This window comes from Podarcis tiliguerta (assembly GCF_965153285.1).
Source record: "Podarcis tiliguerta genome assembly, chromosome: 8".
NCBI lineage: Eukaryota > Metazoa > Chordata > Lepidosauria > Squamata > Lacertidae > Podarcis > Podarcis tiliguerta.
In genome coordinates this window covers 31,232,862-31,253,975 of record NC_139541.1, presented here as the reverse complement: position 1 = coordinate 31,253,975, position 21,114 = coordinate 31,232,862, and the positions used below count along the sequence as shown (strand labels likewise).

The following is a 21,114-nucleotide window of genomic DNA, read 5'->3' as shown; positions in this document are numbered from 1 at the left end:
CCCTGTGAGCCAGCTGGCATCTTGAGATACTTCAGGCAATCAATAGATAATTATTTTCCCCTTTTTTTACCAGAATGATCTCCTCTCTCTTTCATATACTTGTTTCCCTAACCATAACCACTGCAGATGTGGCTCTTTCTCATTCCATGTAGAAAGTGTTATCAGTGCTAGGAGAACCTTCAGCCTGAAAGGAAAGTTGGCTCTTGTGTACCATCAGCTCTTTATTTTGGGTCTGATCTCATTACAACTTTTCAAGGCAATAAAGTCTTTTATAATAATCAAAGTTAAGTTTCTGATATTAAACACTATTTTAACAGCACTATTATTAACAAATCAGCCAGGCCATATATTGTCTAGAAATGCTTTGCTTCCTCTACCATTTCAAATGAATCACTTCATTAATTTAAAGCAGTCAAAGGAGCAGCAGGGCAGCAGACTAAATTTGATTCAGTTACTCTCTAAAGCAGGAGTGGGGGAGCCTTTGGACCCCAAATGTTGTAGGACTTCTCCCAGCCAGCAAGGCCAATGGTGAAGACACAATTCGCCACCTCTGTTGCAACACTTCCTAGACTGTTCTAAATTAGACTCTTCTAGTTTCAGAGACTCTCCTATGATTCAAAGCTGCAAGTCCCTGGTCTATTGTAAGAATGAGACCTCAGGACAATCCCATGTGCAAGACCAGAACTAATTCATTTGCATACCCATTCAGCTTAAAAACCCGAAGTGAACAATACTGTAGCTTGGCATCAGTGACAGTTTAACTACAGCTCTGATATTAAAGCAAGGTAAAATCTCAACATTTGCATCAGGCTCTTGGCGGGTGGGGGTGGAAGAAAGCAGGCTTCAATAAATTAACAGGCAGATTTCATGAAGGCTCATGTGATTGGATATTCTGCTGCTGTATCAGTCTACCCCTTAATTGCTCAGGGGATTAACAATTAAGAGCTTAGCATTCAAATCTATCTCTCTGGACTCCTGTCCACTAATGCACATAAAGACCAGTAAGAATGGGCAGCAAGTTTGTACCGCCAAATGAAGAAGAGCCCTTTCGCACATTATAATCTCATTCCAGTGTTGGCCACTTTTAAGCACTCTCACATATTTTTGCATCCTGCCAGATGAACATCAGCTTTACATTTGTTCCTTGAGTGAGCCCAAGTCAATCTGCTTAGAGTTTACTGTTGAAGTGATCAAGTTTTGTCTTGGCTGAAAATCCCCCATCAAAAGCGGCATTAAGAACTTCATCCAGGCAGCTTGTCATCACAAAATTCAGATCCTGCCGTACGTTGGCGGCAATCTCCTCAAGATCCTTTTCATTTCTTTGAGGAATGATAATTCGCTTTAGTCCAGCTCGGTGTGCTGCTAGAACTTTGTCCTTAATTCCTCCAACCTGTTTAAATACACAGAATGAAATGGGGAGAGCGGAGAGAGTTTAAGGAGGATGCTACAGGCAGAAATAAGGCATTGTGTTATTACTATGCTATGTGCAAATAATTTTCTCAACTTGTTTTGTTAATGTTTTCACAGACCACTGCATCATACTCCAGTGTTTTCTTGCCAACTCCTCTCTTGTCTCCATGTCCATTTGTTCCCTTCATTCCTTCCTTAAAGAATCCAAATTATGTGAATGCTTGATAGATAAAATGTATTAAACATATACATAATTTGGCTTTGCCACATGCAGATTTGAAAGGGGGGGACACAAAAACACATATAACCCTGGACTATGTGTTATTTAATCAAATTTATATTCCACCTTTTAAAGACCACCATTAAAGACAACATACATGAGTTTCCTAGATGGTCTCTCACCTAAGAACTGAACAGAGCTGAAGCTATTTTGCTGCAGAAGGCTTGCTTTGTGATGTGTGTGAGCCTTCAGGTCATTCCCTGGGATCATTAACCAACAGGACTGCCTTTAACCTGAATCACTTGTTTGCCAATCTACACAGAACAAAGCAAGTGTAACAGTTATGCAGATTCTGGTTTTTGTTTCTTGTGTGTATTGGGGATGAGAGCAGTTAGCCACATTGATTCAGCCACCCCATTTTGGCCCCAGCCTGCGAAATGAGAACACTTAAGACTATAAATACTGGATTTGCACAAGACCTGAAACCAATGTCAAGGGAGGGAAAGGAGCAGAAAAGCCCCATCCTCGGTTTTAGGCCAATGACCAATCCTGAAAAGGTCTCTATTGGAATAAGGGTTGAAACTGGCAAAGGACTAATTCCTGAGATTAGTCAGTTTCTGGTCCAGTGCAAACTTGCTCTTTGCAGGCTGAATGGTGCCTTGCGATGTCACATGGAAAAGGGAGTATTTTCTTGCTTGCTGTTGGTGACGTCAACCAACACTATGCACATTCCATAAAGCACTTCAGATCACAATGGCCTGGGCTAGCTGAGGCATGTGCAGGTTTTGTATTTTTATTTTTGTAGCAAACCTATGAAAGATGATTTTGGGCAAGTATAATGAAATCCCCGCACAAGTAGTGCCTTTTTAAAATGAAGATGATGATTAAAATTTCTATACCGCCCTTCCATCTGAGGATCACAGAGTGGTTTACAGTTATATAGATTGTTTAATTTTGCCTGGCACCTAAATACAGTGGTACCTCGGGTTAAGTACTTAATTCGTTCTGGAGGTCTGTTCTTAACCTGAAACTGTTCTTAACCTGAAGCACCACTTTAGCTAATGGGGCCTCCTGCTGCTGCTGCGCCGCCGGAGCACAATTTCTGTTCTTATCCTGAAGCAAAGTTCTTAACCTGAAGCACTATCTCTGGGTTAGCAGAGTCTGTAACCTGAAGCGTATGTAACCCGAGGTACCACTGTATATGTAACAAAGGTGCCAGGTGAGTCTCCCTGGGGAGAGCATTCCACAAGTGGGGAGCCACCACAGAAAAGGCCTTCTCTAATATTCCTACCCCTGGCACCTCGTGGAGGAAGCACATGAAGAGGGGCTGAAGGTCGGTTCATGTGAGGAAAGGCAGTCCTTGAGGTATTGTGGTCCTGAGCCATTTAAGGCTTAATAGGTAAAAACCAGCACTTTGACTTAGACCCGGAAACTAACCGTCAGCCACTGCAGTCATGCCAGGATTGGCATCATATGCTCAAACCATATTGCCCCAGTGAGCAACACTTCCAGTTCTTGGAAGTGGTGTTTAACCAAACTTCTAAGGCAGGCACATCCAACTCCCAAGGGACTGCGATCTACTTCCATTATAAAAAAACTGGCAGTGATCTACCCATTGACATTAGAGGGAGGAGGTGCCAGAATCATTGAGCATTTTTTTGGGAAATGCCATACATCGCTCACCAAAAAAAAATCATAAGAAAACAAATGCACACACCGATTAAGACAATGATCGTATCCATGATCGACAGCAACAAATGCCAAACGCATGAACACTTTACATGACGGAGGAACAGAGAGAGGGGGGAGGGGGTTGGAAACATTTAATCCCGAGATTGATAAGGGTTTCGCGATCAACCACAATCTACCAGGAGCACCCAGGGATCTACCTGTAGATCATGGTCGACCGGTTGAACATGTCTGATCTTGGGGTATTCCTAGCTGTCATCAAGACAGAAGTGGGAAGGAAGTAAAACTGGCTGAATCTGGTAAAAGAATTCCTTCTTCAACAGCTCCCCAGAGAACAAAGTGATGATGCGGCCACAGTTTTCAATTAGGCAATATCTGACAATATTAGCCCTACCTGCTGGAATAAATTACTATTATCTTCTCTGTTGTCTTGCAAATGTCTCCTGTGGCAGATCACTAATGTAGGGCAGATTTGAAAAATAAAGTATGTGCTAACTGTTTGTTTTGTAGAACGGTGCTAACTTTGCCAGACAACCTTCAGTAGCATGACTAGATTAAAGAATTAGAACTAGTATTGGAATGTGTGGTGTGTTGGGGTTTTTTGTTTTGCAGGGGGTGGGGCAGGGGATGAGATAAGAGAGACCGAAAGCCTCAACAATATTGTTATCTGCAAAGAATACTTACTGGAAGAACAAGGCCTCTTAGTGTAATTTCTCCAGTCATGGCTACATCTGAACGCACGAGCCGCCCACTGAACAAGGAGGCAAGGCAGGTTACTATGGTAACACCAGCAGATGGTCCATCTTTTGTGACAGCTCCAGCTGGGAAGTGCAGATGGATGTCTGTGTTGTCAAGGAGATCAAAACTTCCAGAAGCTTTAAGAAAGAGAATTGGGGAGGGGGGATGTTCAGTGTGGAAAATTCAAACCTGCGGTGCTTCTGGTCTTTTGTTCTTTGGGGAAAAGCAAACAAACAAATAAACAAACCACATCCCTGGAGGACTTGCATTCCAGACGATTGTTCCACTTGGCAGCAGAGCATTTGAAAGGAGATCTGTGCCGGGTGGTGGAGGAGGGTGAGGAGGAGGAGGAGGAGGAGGAGGGGGAGACAGAAGGATTAAGGAAGAAAACACCTGTGTCAATATACTCTGCTACACTTTGAATCTGGAAACACTTTCCCAGATAAACCGGTTTAACAGCAGTACGACTAAAATGAATTGATTGGATTAAAAATGCTGCCCCCCACTTAACTGGGCAGCAGATTATTTTTTTAAAAAGTTACTTTTAATTTTTTTTAAGTGTTTATAAGAACTAGCTGAATAAGGGCCATCTCAGCAGAGGCATTCCCTTCTGCACATGTGAGAGGAGAAATGCTTCTTAGGTGATGATACGGGGTGCAGGCAATAAAAGCACTGGTTTCTTTCAGAATTGCTGGTTTTGATCAGGCAAAAATGTATGCTGTTCGAAGTAGTCAGTCAATAGTAAATTCACTTGGATAAATCTTCAAGTGAATGAGAAAATTAGTTAGGACTGTTATTTACTGGGGCTTGCATAAGGTGGGACACCCAATTTTTGCCAAGCATACCTACCTGCCAGACACCTCTCCCCTCAAAATTCCTTGTTGCTGAGGTTGGGGGACACTGAAATAGTATGAGCTATGGCACAGAAGGCTGCACTAGGCAGGGCCCCTGTGATGAAAATCAGCTGCCCAGGTGGAGATGCTTTCTGCTAAGCCTAAGACAAAGTCACCATTGGAAGCTAGGAAGTGTCCTGAGTTTTCAAAGCAATACTTTGAAAACATACACCACCTTTGGGATCTGTAAAGTGGATCTGGACTGTAACTCACGAGTAGAGCATGTGGTTTCGCATGCATTCAATCTCTGGCATCTCCAAGCAGGACTGGGACTGCCCCTTGCCTGAATCCCTGGAGAGACGCCAGTCAGAGTAGGCAGGACTGAGCAAGGTGGACCAAAAGGTCTGACTCACTATAAGGCAGCTTTCAATGTTTTCATGTGCCTAGTATTATCTCCATATTACAGATGAGGGGCTAAGACTTAAACCACATCTTTAAAAAGCAGCTAGAGGGAAAACAGCATTCTTAGCCTTTTGTAAAAGCAACCTTAAGAAACCAAGGTGCAGATCATTCACAGGGAGGCAAGTCCCTCAAAGCCAATACTCTGCTGTTTTTAATAGCTGCGCTGTTCTTAAATATGGAATTTCCAGCTGAGGCCATTTACAAATTCTTTGTTTATTTGGAAACATTGCTATCTGCTTTTCAGTTTATGTATGTCCTGAGAACAGGAGTTTAAAAAATACAATCAAAGCAATTACTGCAGCAAGAAGAAAGAATTCCCAGACTAATTTAACCAGACAGCAGTGTCAAAATATACAGTACTAATTCAATTCCAAGCACTCTTAAAGATCAAACCCTTGCTCAAAAGAGAAATTTAAAAAGAAAAGCTTCTGTTTTACATTGGGTTGCTATAAGGCTCTTTGGGTTAACCAAAGTGGTGGCATAAAGATATTTAATATAATAAAATGGAGACATGTCAGCACCTTTCTTAGCCAACCTACTGCGTTTCTAGCCTGCTAATCATAAGCCTGATTTTAACTGGTAAAGGGTTGGTAAAGTAGGGACTGACTGCTCTGTTTGTTCTCTGCCAGTTCTTCTTATGGGTAAAAAGTAGGCTAGTAAAAAATTGAGCAGGCTAGTATTGTTTGGCGGCTAATTTACATAGGCTGTGCTGAGGCCCAAAACTGGGACCTTTTCCATGCAAAGCTCTTACTCCTCCACTATGCAACAGTCTCCTTTTGCAACGTGCCCCAAGCTAAAAATGCCTTCCACCAAAAATGTATGGTGGCTGCCAGAGGCTTGAATGCCTCCACTTCTATAGTTCGAGGCAGGCAGCAAAAGCCAGACATGTTCAAAACCTATTCTATGCATGCATGAAGCATGCGCCAGATCTTTCCATTCATGCCTTCTCACATACCATTTGTCAGTAGGTATTTCTTTGCGTTGCTGCGCAGCCAGCTGATGGCAAGATGCGCCGACTCCTTCATGACATCGCCCAGCTGCCCAGTCAGAGTCAGCTGGCCTTCCCCATCCATGCGGCTGGCTTCTACAAACATGATCTCCCCTCCTAAAGGAGTCCAAGCCAAACCTATTGCTACACCGGGCTGATTCAGCCGCTCGGACACCTGAAAGAAAGAAGCACAGTATTTCTATGGAAAAGGAAAGCTCGGTGCCGAAAATAAGGCTCCCGCTTAAAATAGGTCTTCTGATTTCAGTACTGTAGAAAGGCCAAGATGGGTTTCTCTCAATGACCCTAATAAGTGGTTTCATGTAAATGTTAAATAGCATAAGCATGGGTGAAGCTGCCCTCCCCAATCAATGAAAATATATAGCAAACTAAGGTTCTGCTCCCCCTAACAAAAGGTCAGCCCCCCTAACAAAAGCTAAAGAGCATCTTGAACTGAGCCCAGAAACAAAAAGGGAGCCAGCAGAGACGTTATGTCCATGCTATTAGAGCATCCTTGATAATTATCAGAAATGGTCCTAGTTCACAGGCATTCTGGACAAGCTTCTAGGAACATTCCTAAGAGGATTACAGGAGGGAATCTCAGAAATGACTTCTGCTTTTTGACTTCTGCTTATTATTGGGTGCAAAGTAACAATAATAATAATAAATATTTATTTATACCTCGCCCTCCCCAGCCAGAACCCGGCTCAGGGTGGCTAACACCAATAAAATTACAATAAAATGTTATAGAAGGGGGGGGGGGACAGTTAATTAAAATACGGGTTAAAATACAATTTAAAATGCAGCCTCATTTTAGTAGTAGCCCATAAATCAAAACCATAAGGGGAGGGAAATATAAGGGTTAGACTTGAGTCCAAACCAAAGGCCAGGCGGAACAGCTCCATCTTGCAGGCCCTGCGGAAAGATGTCAACACTTTTGCAGCATGGATCATTTCCAGAATCCTAGCTTTTAACAAACAAAGCAAGCAAAACTTCAAGTGAAATGGTACCCTTTCACTACACACATTAATATTTTCCGGCTACACATATTTTTTCTTCCCTGCATCAGACCAAGGAAGCTAAGGACTGAAACACCACTGACAACAGCTTTCTGAAAGGGTGGAGCTGCAAACATATACTCTGAGGAAAGTTTCCTAAGGCTAGGGTGCATGTGGGTGGGGGCTTAAAATGGGTGCTTCATAGAGCAGAGAATAGAGTACTGTTTTTTTGTGTGTTTTTTTGTAACAGCAAAAATGAGTTGAAGTTTTTTGAAGTTGGCAGATGAAACTTTTCATTTATGCAGCAACCCAGAGATCTACCCTGTTCTTCAGTTTCTCCAAGTAAGGAAAGGTCAGCTCTTATACCTTCAACTTTAACTGCTATAAAGGAAGATGCTTTTTTAAAAAGTGCTCTATCAAACCTTCACACGGGCCATGATCTAGCCAAAGGTAAGTGCCTTTCCGTCTCCCTGAATTAATGGGAGAGTTCTACAGAACTCAATGGGATTCAGAAGTGTTCCAACTCTGGCAGGTAGTGTCTGCACCCACAGAACTTCAACTGACCCAGGCAGCTGTTGTACAGCTGCCAGACTGTTGACCGAGGCTGGTTGAATAGAACACATCTCACTTACAGAGCATCACTGCCTAATAGTTTGTCTCCGAGTACAATCTGAAGTGCTGGCTTAAAACCATTTAAGTCCCATATGGTTTAGGATGTAGATATACGAAGGGCAACCTACTCCCAAATATTGAAGCCATATTTAGAGGCTCCCCGCTACACACTTCTGAGACCAAGGGCCTTTTCAGTGGTGGTACCTCAACTGTGGACTTCTCTGTGAAATTCTCTCCCCAGAAGGGCACACCTATGGCCAAGTCTTGTGTCCTTGTAGCACCAAGTGAAGACTTTCTTATCCACCCAGATAATTCTATCCTACAAGTTTAGTGTTAATGCTGCAGGCAAACACCCCGCCCTGATTTTTAACCCGTTTTTGCCACACATATGAGAAGTTTAGCTTCCAAATGATGGGATGAGCTGCCTCTGAATGCTCAGAGTAGTCCATTGTTGTAAACCTAAGGCAGCATTTTTCAAACAAAGTGCTAGGTGAGTCAGCCTTACCCCCCTAAGTCAGGAGTAAAGCCTGTGGCTTCCCAGCTGCTGTTGGGACCCTCATCAGCCCTAACCAGCATGGCTGATGGTTAGGAAGAATGGGAGTTGGGCTCCAGCAACATCTGGAGGACCACAGGTTTCCAACTCCTGCCCTAACCTACAGCTTCCAGGTTGTCAACAGTCCTATACACCTGCTGTTTCCAGTGGCCATTAAGTAGCCCAGGATGCATCAACAATATTGAAAGAAAACTCTGCAGTTGGGACCAGGGCAGCAGCAGCCCTATGGAGCAGCAGAGACAGATGTGAGAAGAGGCAGGCCACAGGGTGTTCCTGGGCACACAAAGGGGTTTCGCATTTCAGGAAACCATCATGAGTTAATCATCCTCAGCCAGCACTGAGCCATCTCTCTTGAGAGAGGCAAAAGGGTGCTTTAGATATACACACTCAGACTCTGCCAGGATCGGATTTCGAAATTCCAGCGAGTGACATGTATCCGTCTAGGGTGTGCCATATTCTGATTCCACCAAAAGAGGTTTTGACTCTAAAAGCGATCTGTGACTTTGGAACAGCTGATTGAATTGATTCTTTCCAAAGCACCCTCGCTTATGAGATTATAGGCCTAACTTCTCTCTAATATATATATTCATTTGAAAAGGGCCTTCCCCTTCCGGAAGGGCCAGTCAATTCAATTACGGGAGGTTTTCAATTTCTCTCTGCCGGGCCTCCTCGAGCTGAGCGCTGACATGTGACTGGCCTTTGCAGGGTCTTGATTTCCAGCTAGTTATTGATGGCAGAGCGAAGGTTAGAGGTGAGGCTTTCTGAGCCGGGGTGGGGTGGGGAGGGAGAGAGGCCCCACTGCAGACTGCAGCAAAGAAAAACAAACGGAACCAATCTGGAATGTTTTTCACAGAGACGGAAGTTCAGCGCTCCTCGCTGCAGAGAGAAGGGCAACAGCAGCTTAAGAAGAAAGAAACCCCTTCAAGCATGCCAAAGCCTCACTTCTTTTATGAAGCTGCCATCCGGTAATCTTGGCCCTGGATGTGGCCAGATCCTGGTGACAAAATCGCAAGGAAAAACACCCCAATTTACTGGAGGTTTGACATTCCATCCCTCGGTCCTAATTTTTTCACTGGCCTTATAAGATCTACAGTTCAGTGGGAGCTACCTGCTACTGCATGTAATAAGAGGGGTTTTACCCTTGCGCCTGAACAGAGCTCAGAGGCTTCAGATGTAGTCTGGATGTAACCAAGTAGCTTCTGGAAGAGCTTAGATTTTGTACCACTAGCATAAGGTGGAGAACAGCAGGCCTGGGACCCAAATTCAGGCCCCACCCCAGCCTTTCTATCTGGCCCATGGGACTCTCCCCAGAAGTCCCTTCCCAACCTGGCTGTTCTGAAGGTGGGAAAGCAAACAAACCACCACCAACAACTAATTTATACAAGCTACAAAAAAGAGCAAAGATAGAAAATAGTCAATAATTACCTCCAGTTCGTACATTGGTGGCCCAAGAATGTCCTTCAAGGCATCTAAGTCAATTAGAATGGGCATTTCAGGTGGTAGAGCCAGATCGGCAGTGTCACTGAGCGAATCAGGTTTCGCATCTTCCGCAACATGCTCTCTACACTCTTAAGGTTAGAAAAAAGGTCACTTCACAGATATGATCAAAAGAAACATTTGCCGGCAACTTCTAGAGCAGGCATAGGCAAACTCGCCCCCCCCCAGCTGTTTTGGGACTACAATTCCCATCATTCCCGACCACTGTTCCTGTTAGCTAGGGATGATGGGAGTTGTAGTCCCAAAACATCTGGAAGGCCGAGTTTGCCTCTGCCTGTTCTAGAGAGAATCTTGACTGGCTCCACTAAATGGATGGGCAACCACTTAATGGAGCTACTCCTAAGGATCAATGATCCAGTCACATCACTTAACACAGCTACACACACACCCCCAACCATTGTAGGGAAGATGCACCTTCTCTCAAACACATATGCGTCCAAATGTGTGCGCATGAAGACTGTGCAGAGTGCGCAGCCTGCCACTTCTCCCACAGCAGCTGGTGAGGTGCAAGTGAACACAAAACTCAAGACCACTGTTCTCATTGAGTCTATTACCATCCACTTTGATGAGCAGCGGCTCTTCAGGGTATATAAGGCAGGAGTCTTTCGCAACGCTTGCTACCTGATCCTCCTTTAACTGCTATTGAGCATGGTACCTTTGGCATGCAAAGTATGTGTTCTGCCACACAGCAATAGTATCTCCCTGACGTATGCTTTGAACAATGGATAACACATTGTAGGAGATTTTAAGTTCTTCGAGAAAAGAAGCAGAGAACCTTTGCCCCTGTTGCTGGACGAACTTCCCTGCTCCTTGCCCCCACTGGTTGGGCTGATTGGGAATCCAACAACATTTCTGTGTGTGTCACAAGCCCCCCCCCCCCCCATGTTCTAGGTCGATATTTTTAACCAAAAGAACAAACACGTTCTTTGTTTTTAAATCAACAAAGGAGAGAATATAAGTCCATGAGGAAGACCCCATGGGAGAAAGAAGCAGCTAAGTGGTTGGGCACATGACTATGCTTGCAAAAGCCCTCAGATTCAGCCCTGACATCTCCAGGTAGAGTTGGGTAGATGAAGAGCTGCTGCCAGTACGTGTAGACCAGGATAGACAATGTGCGCTGTTGTACTCCAATGCTCATCAGCCCCAACCAGCATGGAAGTTCTAGTCTAACAACATCTGCAGGACCCCACATTCGCTTCTCCCTGCCTAGACAATCATGAGATAGATGCATTAAGGATCTGTAGAACAAAGTTTCCTGTGTTCTTAGACCAATAGAGCCAAGATGGGAAACCTGTGGCCTTCCAAATGTTGTTGGATTCCAACTCCCATTAGTCATCTCCAGCATGGCCAATGGTCATGACCAATGGAGCAGGAGTCTGACCACATCTTGAGAGCCACAGGTCCTCCACCACTGCAGCATAGCACACAGAGTGAGTAGAGTCTACAGCAAGGGGTACTGGCAGCAGGAGGCAAACTTTGCACAGGGATCCTTAGAATGACAGAATGTATGTTACTACTGTGTCCCGCAGTGTCCCTCATCAGTACAATGGTGGAAGGCATGGGAAGGAAAAGTGCGCAACGAAAGACACCAACGCATACATAACAACATAGGAATACTCTCCAGCATTTTGCCGGAAGACTTAAGAAGCTAGTTTATTTGGAAAACCCATACATGCCTACTCAACCATTAAGATAGGAGGAATTAGCACTGTTGCAGGTGTTACATAATACCCATTCCGCATTTATAAGAAATCAATCTTTTAGTGTGGCAGCACCTACACTCTGGAACTCCTGGTCTATTGACGTCACGCAAGCATTTCACTGTATTCTTTTTGGCGCCCACTAAAATAATTTTTGTTAGGCAAGCCTACACAGACATGTACAATGTTGACATAAGTCTTAATCTGTTTTTAGTTTATTGCTGGTTTTACACCAAGAGTTGTTTCTACTGATATTCTCATTCTTTTAACTCTCTTTGTAAACTGCTTTGAGGGTTTTCTTTTTTTTTTACAATCAAGCAGTGTATAAATTTTTGTGAAATAAAAATAAATAAATAAGAAACTAAAAGCATACAGGAAACTATTCATATTTTAACTGGGACTTAGTCCAGTTTTATTTCAAACTGCTCACTCTGCAGACAGCAGTTGGCAACATGGGAGACTTGTAAATGATTCTCTCCTGAATTTGTGAGGGGCATCTGTCCTATTGAGAAAAACACGTTTCTTTCTTTCTTTTTTTTGCTTTATACTCAGATAACCCAATTAGGAAGGCCTGTTTCATAATATGTCGCAGTGACAAACAACAGTGTCCCGTCTTTCAGCAGAAATTTATTCCACTCTCTGACCCCCTCCCCTACTGCCCCAAATCTGATGCAACACAACATTTGCAACTTTGCATACCAAGTTGTGCAATTACAGCTAGCCTTGTGGTTTCTGCTTCAAATAATAAGCTCTCTTAGCTCATTCTGATTACAATAGAACACAGGCCGGACTGAAGCATCAAATAATCAGATTGGCGTTTGTTACATAAACATACAAACCTCACAAGAGGCTACAGAACCAAGCAGGCTGAAGAATAGTAATAAAAAAAATATCACCTACAAAACAGGTTGGCTTCTTTTAAATTAGAAAGATAACAACTAGATTAAAAAGTATGATGTTAAGATTTCACAAGAGTCCAGTGAGGGCAGGAGGAGATGATCCTAAATTGTCCATTGAACTAAATTTGGTCCTGAATGGATCTGTCCACGAGGAAGGCTTGGATAGGACATCTTTCAGAGGGATGGGGAACCTGTGGCCCCTTCCACATGTTGATGGACTTGAACTCCCATCACCTCTGACCATTGGCTATGCTGGGGGGGGGGGCTGATGGGAGCTGGAGTCCCAAGACAACTGGAGGGTCTCAGGTTCCCCATCCTAAACTGTGTGGGGCTTTTGGTCTGAAGGGAGCCTAGAGAATCTTCTCAGCAGATTTGGGCTCAGAGAGTCTTGTCTCTGAGGGTCCCAGTTAGGTGAGGGGACCTGCACTTGGATATGGTACTTCCACAGTCTGTGTTGCTAGGAAAGAGGGGCAAATACTGTGACCCAGCTTCTTGGAGGAAGCCCCACTGAGCTCTGTGGGACTGACTGCCAAACATGCAAGCACAGGCTTGGGGAGCAAACTTAAGACAGGGTGTATGTATAGTTTGGGGGGGGGGTTGACTGGGTTCCCTTCCTCCAGTCCCATTCAGCATTCCAGGAGTTGCATTCCATGAACATCTGGAAGGCACCAGGTTGCCTGCCCCTGCTGTTGATATTACTCCTTTACACAGAGTGTTTGGGACACAAGCTCTACTCTTACCCAACTCCTTGCCATTTTAGTGGGCCCAGCACCAGATAATTTTCTGGGCAGATTGTGCCAGTAGACTTCAACTTTTGCAACAGGGCAGAGTGAGGATTCTTTTGCCTTCCAGATACTGTGAGACTCCCATCATCTCTGATTGCTGCCCACGCTGGCAGGGCTGACGGGTCTTTGAGTTCAACAACATCTGGAGGGCCACAAGTTCCCTTCCCCTGCTTTATAAGCGGTGGAGGGGGTGGGCTTGGAGAGAAAAGAGAAGGTGCCAGAGACTGGGGGCCCCATCCAAGTGCTACATTTTTGCTGACATTCCTTTAAGTGTGTTAACCACAGTGCAGCTTTATTCAAAGCTCACAGCTGCCTGCAGCCGTATCACCTTGGGATTTGCTCTCATCAGATTTTCGTTAATGTTTCTGCAGCAAGATTGGCTGAAGTTGAACCCTGTGCTCTTTAGAAGGGAAAGGGGGGAGAAAGCCCCAAGGCAAATAAGAGAGACTGGCTACTTTTTGTTAAAAGCCCAGGTGTTTTAAAGCCACATGCTTGCTATGCAAACAAATGAATTTAATAATAAAAAAATGAGATCCCGGGATTTTATACCCTTCTCATAAAATTCCACATTTTAGCCGAAACAGACCTGAGACTGACAGCACTTAAAAATCCTAAATATGAGGCAGTGTGGGTTATTAAGAATGGTGCCTAACTCGCTAGAGGATTTTTGCCTGGAATTCATGCTTTTCAGATTTCCTTTCAAATTAGTCGGGTCAAAAACACGATTGCAACAAATAATTCAGATCTATATAATAACTACTTTGTTATATTTCTCTGGCACACCAAACAGGGAATCTCATTTCGTTAACTTTTTGTTTTAGTCATGCAATGCTAAGGGTAGTTTGTGATATGAGGGATCTGGCATTTGGCTGGCTTGAAAACACTCTCATTCATCTGGGTCAGGGGTGGGTCCTCCAGATATTGCTGGACTACAGCCCCCGCCCCCATCACCCCTAACCACTGGCCATGGTGGCTGGAGCTGGTGGGAGTTGGAAGACTATAGATTAGCTACCCCACCCCAGGGCCTGCTTCACACCATCTGATTTTAGGTAGCTGAACCCACTTCATCCTTGGATTTATCAGGGTTAAATGAAAGTAATGATGATAAATTCCACACCTTCCATTTCGATAATGTAGCTTAAATAGTAAAAAAAATATGATATTTTCAAAAGAAAAGAAAGAAAACGTCGTTGTTGTTGTTGTTGTTTAGTCGTTTAGTCGTGTCTGACTCTTTGTGACCCCATGGACCAGAGCATGCCAGGCACTCCTGTCTTCCACCCGCAGTTTGGTCAAACTCACGCTGGTAGCTTAGAGAACACTGTCCAATTAGAATCATAGAATTATAGAGTTTGAAAGGAACCCCTGCGCAATGCAGGAATTCTGCCTACAGCTGTCTCTGGGTGATGCTCTGAATTCTGCGCTACACAATTTAAAGTGTGCCATTTGTCCAGTTTCCTGACCTCTCTATCATTTCCTTTTAGGAGAAGGACAGGCACTGTATGAGAAGCCAGGCAACCTCTATTTGAGCTTGAATACTGTATGATGATATTTTGAGAGTCGCTTACAGAAACTGCAAGGTTTGGCCCCTGCAACTGGGGGCCTGAGCTGAAGGCTTCCTACCAACTATCTAGTACATACTGTTGGGTGGGTGGGCTTGATAAATCTCCTGGCTTTTGGCTGCTAGGTCAACAAAGACTGAAGAAACTGAAATGTCGCCAAGGACCCAACAAGTCACAATACATGGCGGGTGGCTTGCATTGGGCTAGGTGTTTTGAAGTTGGGCAGGCCTGAGCAACGTTTTCCAAGACGGCTTGATTCATTACAGCTCCTTACAATTGCAGGGCTTGCGTGCTGCAAAGCATTTGCCCTCCTCCTCGGTCTCTCTTTTTTTTACAAAACAACCCACCTCCTTCTGGGGCTAAAGCAGTGCCATTCTAATTCCAGCGCAGCCAAACATCAAGCCCTTTCCCCATTTGTCAGGCTCTCTTTTATTTTGCATTGTTTTGCCTGCTGTCAATTTCAGGCCACACAAAGACAACTGTTCACAGATTAGGATTTCTGGGTTCTCTCCAAACAGCCAAAAAAGAAAAAAGACAACCCTTAACAAACTGGAGTTTTACACCATTTGGAAGCACTCAGCTTGCTATGACTTTCCTAGCTGGCAGCGATTGCCAGCTCTAATTTTAACACTGTAAATAACTCCTTCGCTGGATTAGCTGGAATGCTGAAGACAGCCTCCCTTTTGTTCTGCGTTTAATAGTAAACAAGTCACTGTATCATGTGAAGGGAAGAGCTTCCAAACTGCTCTGCTAGAAACACAGGAAGCTGCCTGCCTCATAATGCTTCCGACCATTGATCCACGTTGCTCAGTGCTGTTGTCTACACTGTCTGGGAGTGGCTCTCTGGAGTTGCAGTCAGGGAGTGCCTCCAAGCCCTACCTGGAGATGCTGGGAACTGAACCTGGGGCACCTTCTGCAAACAAAAAAGATACTCTACCACTGAGCTTTGGCCCTCTCTCCAGTAAAACTAGATAACTAAAATGTTATCTTTCCTCAAGTCACAAAGACTTCAGGGCTCTTAAACTGATTACCAGCACTACATGTGAGTTTTTTTCTTTATGAAATATCTTAGTTTCTTTATCTTCTACGGGGCTCCACATTTTAAACTAATTAACTGGGTAGATTAATTACTTATATTTAAAAAACCCACTATAACAAAAATCAGTACACAGGCTACATAAAACCAAAAAAGTACAAATAATGGCATTCAGTAAAATCTTCTGAAAGCAGTTAGAAACAGAACAAAACTCTACCACCAATAAAACCAATCAATTACTCCATTTACATTATTTTTAAATGGACTAAAGAATCCCCAAACAAGCAACATACTTAAAAAGCAACGGTTTTAAAAATGGTTAATGTGCTTTAATATGCATGCTTCATCATAGAAGAGTCACTCTCTCATTCTCACCTAGGAGAAGATGCCTTTTTCTAAGATGACACCCATCTGTGACTTACACATCAAAGCAAGCATGTTTCCCCACCTTCAAAACTTTTTTTTGGTTATATGTAGATTTAATTTAATATTTGATTAACACATACTTTTTATTGACTAGGATTTCTTTAGACAAGATGTAGCCCTTGCCTTGTATTATTGGAAAGCATGTGGGCATTCAATGAAATCTGAGATGACTGCAAAGATTAAACATATTTGAGGTTTTCCTGCCTCTCTCTTGGGAGTGCTAAAGAGTACACATACACGGGGATCCTCCAATGACAGCTTTCTGCAACTTAATACCAACCAAATTGTTTGGACTACAACTCCTATCAGCCTCAGCAAACATGACCTTTCAAGGGGAAAGACTGGCCTTTTTAAGCAGGGATGATGGAGCCAAAAAAGCCACACAAACAACTTTTGACTGGAGCAAGAATGCACTAAAAAGGTTTGACAATAAGCGTTCTGTATAGGTAGTATAGTTGTATCAGTTGAGACTATTTGTGCATTTACCTAGCCTCCAGTATCATCTATTCTGACAGTTAGGGAATCTCAGGTGGGAGGCCTGTTCCACTACTTGCTGCCAGATCTCCAGGCATGGCCAAACTTGGCCCTCCAGATGTTTTGGGACTACAACTCCCATCGTCCCTAGTTAACAGGACCAGTGGTCAGGGATGATGGGAATTGTAGTCCCAAAACATCTGGAGGGCCAAGTTTGGCCATGCCTGTAGACTGAACTTGGGACTTTTGTCATGCAAAGCACGTGTTCTGCCATTGAGCCATGATCCCTTCCAGAGTCCAGGCTGCAAGGGGAGAAATGTGATGGTGAATGCCGCTTACCAGAGCTAGGTCTGTATGTGCAGTTCTGGACTACAAGGCCCAGCTATCAGATTCCCAGTCTGCTCTAGCAGGCGCTTTGGTACCTGGGAAAAACCAAGCACGGTCATGAGCTGTGACTTAATGTTCTCCGAGGCTCCAATGCACGCAGAGAACTTCAGATGAGCCTGCGCTTCACTTCAATTTTGGGAACACTAAAGAGAAGAGAACAGTGTGCGTAGCAAACTCCTGATACAGGAGCTCCAGCGTACAGGACAAAATTTTGAAAATCAGCATCACTCTCTTGAAGCAGCCCAGAATAGCAACATGGGCTACCAAATACCAAAAGGTTTTTACTGTATGCCTTACATAGGTCATCGTGCTGCTATGGATGTATGGCCTGTATTCAAAACAAATATATATATATATATTAAGCACATCCACGGACTTGTTCCCACATGGGGAATTTTCTATTTTTTCCCTACTAGCTCCCACTACGAACTGTTTTTTTGAAACACCCATTGATTCTAAACAGAGGTTTGCCATGCGGTGGTGACAGATAGAAGTCCAAATGGTTTGGGGCCTTCTGGAATTAGTTGCATTGTTCTTTGACTCCTGGTCGAAGTATTCATAGAACTGAAGAGCTGGAAGGGACCCAAAGGGTCATTTAGTCCAACCCCCTGCAATGTAGGAATCACAGCTAAAGAACTCTGACAGATGGCCATTCAACCTTGATTTAAAAACCTCCAGTGAAGGAGAGTCCAGCACCTTTTGAGGGAGTCCGCTCCACAGCTCTTACTGTCAGAAAGTTCTTTCTAAAGTTTAGTCAAAATCTCCTTCCTTGAAATTTGAAAACACTGTTTTGGGTCCTACCCTCTGGAGCAGCAGAAAACAAGCTTGCTCCATCCTCCATGTGACAGCCCTTCAGATATTTGAGGGTGTCTATCATTGCCAAAATACTTATTGTTTTACATATCTTGTCTCCAGGCACATACAGGCAGCCCCTGGATGTCAGCTACACCCTTTCTTAAATTACAATAGTGCAGGGTGTCAGCATCTGAGTGCACATGCCATGTAAGATATCAGTGGTACATTATCTTTTTAAAAGGTGTATTAGCTGTTCAATTTTATTTCTGATGATTAATAACAAAACATTAAACAGAGGACTGCTTTTGGGGGGGGGGAGAGTATGAAAAGCTTGCACAGACATATGGGTCTCCCCTGTTCTCAGATCTGAAAAAAAGAAATTGGCATAAAGCCCTTAGCTGGCAATCACTGTATCAACAACTCAGCCGCCAACAAAGCCCCCGCCACAAGCAGTTAAAGAAACCTGGAAATGAGGTAAAAGTTCAAGGGCACAAGGCTATTCTACACTGCACAGATGCCTCGAAAAACATGCCTTTAAACTGCCATGTGGTGGGTAGAATGGTGAAGAGTTCTCCATAATGTCTTTTTGCTATCACTCAGACAAGAAGCGAGTGCTAGATGATCATATTTAAGTCTGCCAACCAACACAGAAGCATCTGACTCATCAGCAAGACTGCAGCCCCTGATTATGTTTGTTGTGTAGGCGGTTTATAGCAGGTATGCCCAATTGTAGTACTAATGGCCTCCTCCTTGACAACAGCACGTCGGTGATTTCATGCAAGCTCTTAAAGGATTTCTGAATAGCAGAATCATAACCCACGAGTAAATATTCACTGGAGTCAAAGGTAAATATCTACTGTTGCTGATCACTTCTTGTTGCTTTTATTACTCTATGTCAGGGATGAGGAGCTTCAGGTCTGGGGCTCAGTTGGAGCCTGCCAGGCCTCTTACCTAGCCCTCAGGACTCTCCCAAGCCACCCCCTTCACTGCCCTGCTTCGCACCCTCAAGTGTTTTGGCCTGGATGGAGCGCATCCTTCAATTCTAATCATGCCTCTTGCTTGTCTACATCGAGGACAGAGAGGGGTGTGTGACTGTGTGCAGGAAACCATCCCATTATACCAAGATAAAATTCACATTCGTTGCTCCGCCCACTTTTGCCTCTGCACCCACCCACCACTGACTGGCATGTGGCTCCTGAAAGGTTGCCCAGAAACAAATCTGGCCCTTGGGCTGAATAAGGTGCCCCACCCCTGCTCTATGCAAAAATCCTTTTGGTGCTACTGTTACAGGAAACAATCTGGCCACATTGCTCTGGCAAGAGGACTCAGGGCCTCTTTTTCACATGACCGCATCACAGCATAGCTGATGCTTCTGTTATTGCTGGAACCTTATTCATCACACCAGAGGGGCCTGGCGATGCTGGTTTATCTGTATCCTTAACTGTTCCTTCCCATGTTATCTCCAAACTCCCAACATCACCCAAGCAGCAAAGGGTGTCTGCTCAGGCTCTATAGTGTATCCAGGTACTCAATAACTGCGGACAGCTCTCTGGAAACTCCTCTTTTTCTCCCTGCCTTTTTGGATAGCACTTGCTACGGGGGAACATAACAGGATACAGGACAGGAACAGCTTCTCAAGGATGCTAGCCCCAAATCATTAACGGCTTCACAGTTCAAAACATGGTCTGAGCAGTCAGTCCTCACTGTACGCCCATTTCTCAGCCACAAACTTGGCTTGAGTTTTCCTTTCTCCCCAGAGATGCACTGCAAATTATTCTATCGCTCATCATGAGCGATCGAAATGAAAACACTGCATATTTATTTCAGTTGAGGACAAAACATATGCAAATCTACAAACTCGGAAATGTTGACGGCCCCCTTCCTTGGGCAACCTTCCAAGCCAGAGAGCTGGCAAAGGCTTGCGACTGGCAGAAGGATATAAAAGGCACACAAACCTCCTCCTTCTGTCACTTCAGAGCGATCTGGCTTTGCCTCCTTGTGCTGGCCTTCTGCCACTTTCACGGCAACTGCTCGGCAAATGGCTCCAAATTTGCGATCCAAAGAGCGGACTCCTGCCTCCCGGGTGTATCTAGTACAAAGAAGCAGCCAAGATTGTCCTTTTCAGTGGCCGTCTAAATTGACACAATCCTGGATCTGTCTAAGGGCCCTGTTCCACAACAAGGAAAGTTATCTCTTAGTTTGGGGAACATATTTCTATGAATGGTTTTAATGTGCAAAAAGATATGGGGGAAAGGCTTCGTTGGATATTATTGCGTCCTAATGAAGGGATGAGGAATCTGTGGCTCTCCTTGTGTTGTTGGACTCCAACTCCCATCAGCCCCAGCCAGCTTGCAGAATGGCTAGAGATGATGGGAGTAGGAGTCCAACAACATCTGGAGGGCCACACAGTCCCCATCCTGGCAGGAATGAATCCAGGTGCCATGGAACAACATTTTCAATGTAAACCTAAACTTATCGATTTTTCTAGGCAGCTGCAAGAACGGAGCAGAACAACTAAATGTACCAAACAGCAAAATAAACACATACAGTCGTACCTTAGAACCTGAACGCCTTGGTACTCGGATGTTTTGGCTCCTGAACACCGCAAACCCAGAAGTGAGTGTTCCGGTTTGTGAACGTTCTTTGGAACCCGAATGTCCGACGGGGCTTCTGCAGCTTCTGATTGGCTGCAGGAGCTTCCTGCAGCCAATCAGAAGCCGCACTTTGGTTTCCGAACGTTTTGGAAGTGGAATGGACTTCTGGAACAGATTCCGTTTGGCTTCCAAGGTACGACTGTAAATACCTTTTTAAAATTACCGGGTGATGATTGCCAGGGTTGCATCTTGAGGAATCTGAATCTGCTGAGGAGTCAGTCCATGTTGCTCAAGCTGCTTTGGAATCAAGTGGCGATGTGCGATTTCTATCTTCTCTTCTTGTGTGTATCCTTTGAAACAAGACACATCCTTTAGAAGAACTAGGATATTGAACTCAGATCAGAAGTCACATACAAAGCCAGATTTTTAAAGGAAATGAAGTTTTAGCCTCAGCTGGAAAGA

At 44.2% G+C, this 21,114-nt stretch overlaps 1 protein-coding gene across 3 annotated transcripts in view; it reads right to left on the bottom strand.

The window, feature by feature from the left end:
* Positions 1–203: 203 nt before the first annotated feature.
* LONP2 (lon peptidase 2, peroxisomal) overlaps positions 204–21,114 on the bottom strand; it is a 49,979-nt gene continuing 29,068 nt past the window's right edge. For all 3 annotated transcript variants that reach the window (XM_083451866.1, XM_083451865.1, XM_083451867.1), the window contains exons 10-15: positions 20,876–21,002; positions 20,014–20,147; positions 9,926–10,068; positions 6,308–6,515; positions 4,004–4,194; positions 204–1,390 (exon numbers count right to left, since the gene is read on the bottom strand). In XM_083451866.1, coding sequence (XP_083307992.1) covers positions 1,169–1,390; positions 4,004–4,194; positions 6,308–6,515; positions 9,926–10,068; positions 20,014–20,147; positions 20,876–21,002 — 1,025 coding nt within the window. In that variant the 3' untranslated portion in view covers positions 204–1,168. The remainder of the gene's footprint in view (positions 1,391–4,003; positions 4,195–6,307; positions 6,516–9,925; positions 10,069–20,013; positions 20,148–20,875; positions 21,003–21,114) is intronic.